Source organism: Poecilia formosa, unplaced genomic scaffold, assembly GCF_000485575.1.
Source record: "Poecilia formosa unplaced genomic scaffold, Poecilia_formosa-5.1.2 Scaffold276, whole genome shotgun sequence".
Lineage (NCBI taxonomy): Eukaryota > Metazoa > Chordata > Actinopteri > Cyprinodontiformes > Poeciliidae > Poecilia > Poecilia formosa.
The window spans coordinates 5,202-9,271 of record NW_006800215.1 but is presented as its reverse complement, the minus strand read 5'-3'; the positions used below and the strand labels follow the sequence as shown (position 1 = coordinate 9,271).

At 38.5% G+C, this 4,070-nt stretch overlaps 1 protein-coding gene across 2 annotated transcripts in view; it reads left to right on the top strand.

Annotated features, from left to right (window-relative positions):
- Positions 1-2,894, top strand: part of LOC103151252 (solute carrier family 35 member E2) — an 8,785-nt gene extending 5,891 nt beyond the window's left edge. For both annotated transcript variants that reach the window (XM_016681304.1, XM_007571207.2), the window contains one exon: positions 1,719-2,894. In XM_016681304.1, coding sequence (XP_016536790.1) covers positions 1,719-1,947 — 229 coding nt within the window. In that variant the 3' untranslated portion in view covers positions 1,948-2,894. The remainder of the gene's footprint in view (positions 1-1,718) is intronic.
- Positions 2,895-4,070: the final 1,176 nt, after the last annotated feature.

Genomic DNA, 4,070 nt, shown 5'->3' with positions numbered 1-4,070 from the left:
ATACACTATCAACTACTGGCCATCAGCTGCAAATGCAACAAGTTATTGTTTGTTAAATCCAATATGGCCGACAGACAAAAAAATCATCCCAACCGACAGATAATCCCTAAAGAACAATACTACGGTACTGATGCATTTTTCAAATAACAACTTTGTATTTGGAGAAAATTACAATTGATCACTTAAAATAAAATATTTTTTTATGCCTTAAGAAAATTTAAAAAATCCTGACACAAAGGATCATAATTCATGCATGAAAGGGTTAACACTTGACACTTTAGCTATCCAAAATGAACTAACAAAACAATCATTAAAATAAATTATGAAGTCTCTGTAGCCAAAATTACATTTCAGAAAAATAATAATTCTTAGGGCACAAACAGGCAAAAGCGGCGGATAGTACAAACTAAATGCTTCATACTGAGAGACAAATGTTTGCAGAGTTTCTCAAAATGGTGGCTTTTCAACGACATGTAAGGGGAGCATCTCTTTAGCGACTGTTGTCCAAACAGAAACATCTCGCTCATTTTCATTTACATTGCAATTAATTGAAGTATTGCTTATTGTGACAGGCTTACTGGGAACCATTTTAATTTGCTTTAATTTATCTTCCTGGACCTATTTCAACATTTCACAACAGACTTTATCAGGTGAGCTTTCCAGAGGTGAGCTATTGAACGTGTTCGCTGTTATCTCCAGCGCAACAAAGTCCAGGTGAAGTTGGGATTAATCCTGAGATAATGTGTTGTGTGTGGTCACATGTACTCCCTCCTAATGTTCACCACAGTTTAGTCCTAATAACCCACTCTTATTTTAACAGAGTAAAAAAAAAGATGGTGATTGGTTTTGCTGGTTTGTTGAGAAAAGGAAAAACTAACCGGCACCTGTGAAGGCTGTCAGATTGATCGCTGTGATTATTCCTTCAAGTTTGAGTGAAACCTGCGATGAAAACATAGGAGGAAATAAATACAATTCTAAGAATAGCTAACAGCAGATGCCAAATTAAATTGCGTAAAAAGTGTTGCAGTGAAAATAAGACACATTATTTCCTTTTAGAAGCCTTAGAGTCTTATCACTGTTCACACTCGTAATAAAACGCTGCGTAAAAGTGTGCAGAGAAAAAAAGCAGATGTTGGTGCTAATTCTCATATCAGGTTTTCAGAAATGTGTTTTAAATGGTTGAAAGATCCTTGAAGGAAAGTAAGGAAACTTGTTTAAAGTGACTTGCTTGGTTTGAATTTGACCTGTTTGCCGTGAGTCAGCAGAAATCAGAGATGTAATATGCTGATCCTTTGCTGTTGCGCTCATATCTGCGGTGAACATCAGCGCCGCAGAACCTCTTTTATTGCTGATCTTCACTCGGCACACCGCAGCTGAAACTGTGGTATATTCAGACATAAAATTTTATCTGATTGTACAGATCTGACCATCCACATGGCAGCTGAGAAAGAAGAGAAGTGTGGTCAGATATTGATTGTAATTCAGCAAGTTCCCTCGACGAGCCCTAAGGTTTTTTTCCTCTTGTCTTAAATTTAATTCGAGGCGGCATTAAAATGTCTTAAATTTGACTTGCTGAGTCCTGCAGACACCCTGCAGAGGCACAAATATGACACGGAAATATAGGTATGGTTTCACACTGTATAGTCGACGAGGAGCAATTCTGAAGGTGTGCTTGAGATTTAAAAACCCAGCAGCAACGACTCTTCCCTCGTCCTCAGTGTCGCCAGCACGGTGAAGCACGCCCTGTCGGTTTGGCTGAGCGTCATCGTGTTCAGCAATCAGATCACCCTGCTCAGCGCCACCGGCACCGTCGTCGTCTTCATCGGCGTCCTCCTGTACAACAAGGCCCGGCAGATCCAGAGGGAGACTCTGCAGGCCATGGTGGCCGAGCAGAGCAGCAGATCACTCCTGCGGGACCAGGACTTTGAACCCTCACAGGTGAAGTGAGGATTGAATGCCACATATTCCAGATAAACACGGCCTTCATGGAGGCAAAGTTGAACGGGGTCATCTGTTAGATTAAACCCCTCTGCATTCCTGTTGATACGAGACAAACAGTATTTCTTTACCACCCGTTTTAACCTCATGAGCCCTTTAAACGTCCTCGTTTTGTGTCTTTTATTTTATTTTTTTTAAAGCGGTCAACATGAGAAGCTCAGGGAAGTGCTGCTTGGTTCTTTATTCTGTGGTAGAGACGTTGCTAAACGTGTCGGAGCTGCAGCTTTTAAACTGTCTCGGCAGTCCGTACTGCGTCGTCCAGTGCATCGTTAAAAACTCACTGAAGGTTATAAATATGTGAAAGAGTCTTTGGTGCCTGAATTTTGGTTGTTGTTGTTGTCTGGCTTGACACATTTGTAGGAAAATGTGAAATATTAGAAAGCCATGATTTGCATTCTAGGAATGCTTCTGTCATGTAAATGTTTGTTTTTTGTTTCTGCATAAAAAAAAAGGACTTTGTGACCACAGTCATGTTGGCTGGAGTTTGTGTACACAGCAGAGGGTCTTATGACACACCGGTTATCAGTCATCATCTCTATTCTTCTTCTACTCTTTCATGAAGTTTTGTGCCAGAAGGTGCAGCTTTATCTTTTCCTTTGTGATCAGATTTACAGCAAGAGCTGAACGAATCGAACATAAACATTTTCTCAACGTTCAGCCTGCGCTTTGCGTTGTTGCTTTTCGTTTGCGGTTTGACCGTTTTCAAGTTTGTGCACATAAACAGACGTGGATGTTTTTGTTATCTTCTAACTTAAATCTGTTTTAAATAAAGAAGGTGAAAACAACCAACCATAAGCTGTATGTCTGAGGTTTCCCAAACTAACGATGTAAATCTATCTGTGAGAGTTTATCGATATGCTGTTCACTACAGAAAAATAAACGTTTTCCTCCCTGCAGCAGGTTGTCTAAGTCATTCATTTGGTCTGCAAGTCCTGGCCGTCTTCAACCTTTACAATCCAAGGAGCCATTTTCTGCCCTCAGTCGAGGTAAATAAAACAGGTCTAGAGCCACAAATATTACCTGACCTTTTAGAAAAAAAGACCTTTTTTGACGAATATCTACTACAGAAAATCTGTTATTTTTAAAGAGCAACAACTCTACTCCTATTTTAGGTTTTGACACAAAAGCAAACCTTTTCGTAAGGATAATGACTACATTTTCTTATGTGGGATGTTGATAGTTGCACAAAGTTTCGAGCATAATAAAAAAAAGAATTTTGTCATTCTGTCATGGGAATTAAATGCAATTATTCCATGAAATAAAACGCAAATGGGAGCACAGAATCATATTTTGTGCTCTATGGTTGATTATATGACCTGAGTAACTTAATCTTTATTTAAAATCTATAGAACTATGGTAAGAGTTTGCAAACAAGCCAACACAGACTTTAATAAGTAAAAATGCTGCCTGACATATAATCTGAACACATATATGCACAACACACCAAAAGAATTCTCTGATATTTTCAAGGGAAAAAAAACACTAATAAAAGTGACCCTTTTAATACAGTTCTTCATTATTTTAGAGAATTACAGTACATACAGCATAAAGTGTATTTGAAAGTTGTGTGGAGAAAAAACACGTTTCACATTGATGACCTGCTTCAAGGCAAATCTCGTCGGCTTTGAAAGCCTAAAACTAGTTAAACACATAAATTTGGATCTTGACAGCTTGTAATAAAACCTTCAGGGTCAGATAACAACACTCACTGCACTTACTATAAGCAAACCAGCAGAATAATTCAAAACATTTCAAATGTTCTGGGATTAGGACTGGCCTAACAGATCACCTAAATCTGCAAGAAGAGTGGAGACCTGTAGCATCTTAGAGGTAGAGGTGTGCATACAACATAAATGTTTAAAGGTTCACATTTGTAGCTACCAAAGGACTTGGAAAAGCCAAATAATTCATGTATGTGAATCTAAAAGACGTTTTATATGGTTCTAAACATGAAGAAATTAAGAACAATAAATGAAACTCCGAGTCCAGTCATGTCTGTAAAGTATCTGTGATGATTATGCCCCTGATTTGTACAGTGCACATACTTTGGGATGAAGGGTGTTTGCTACTTT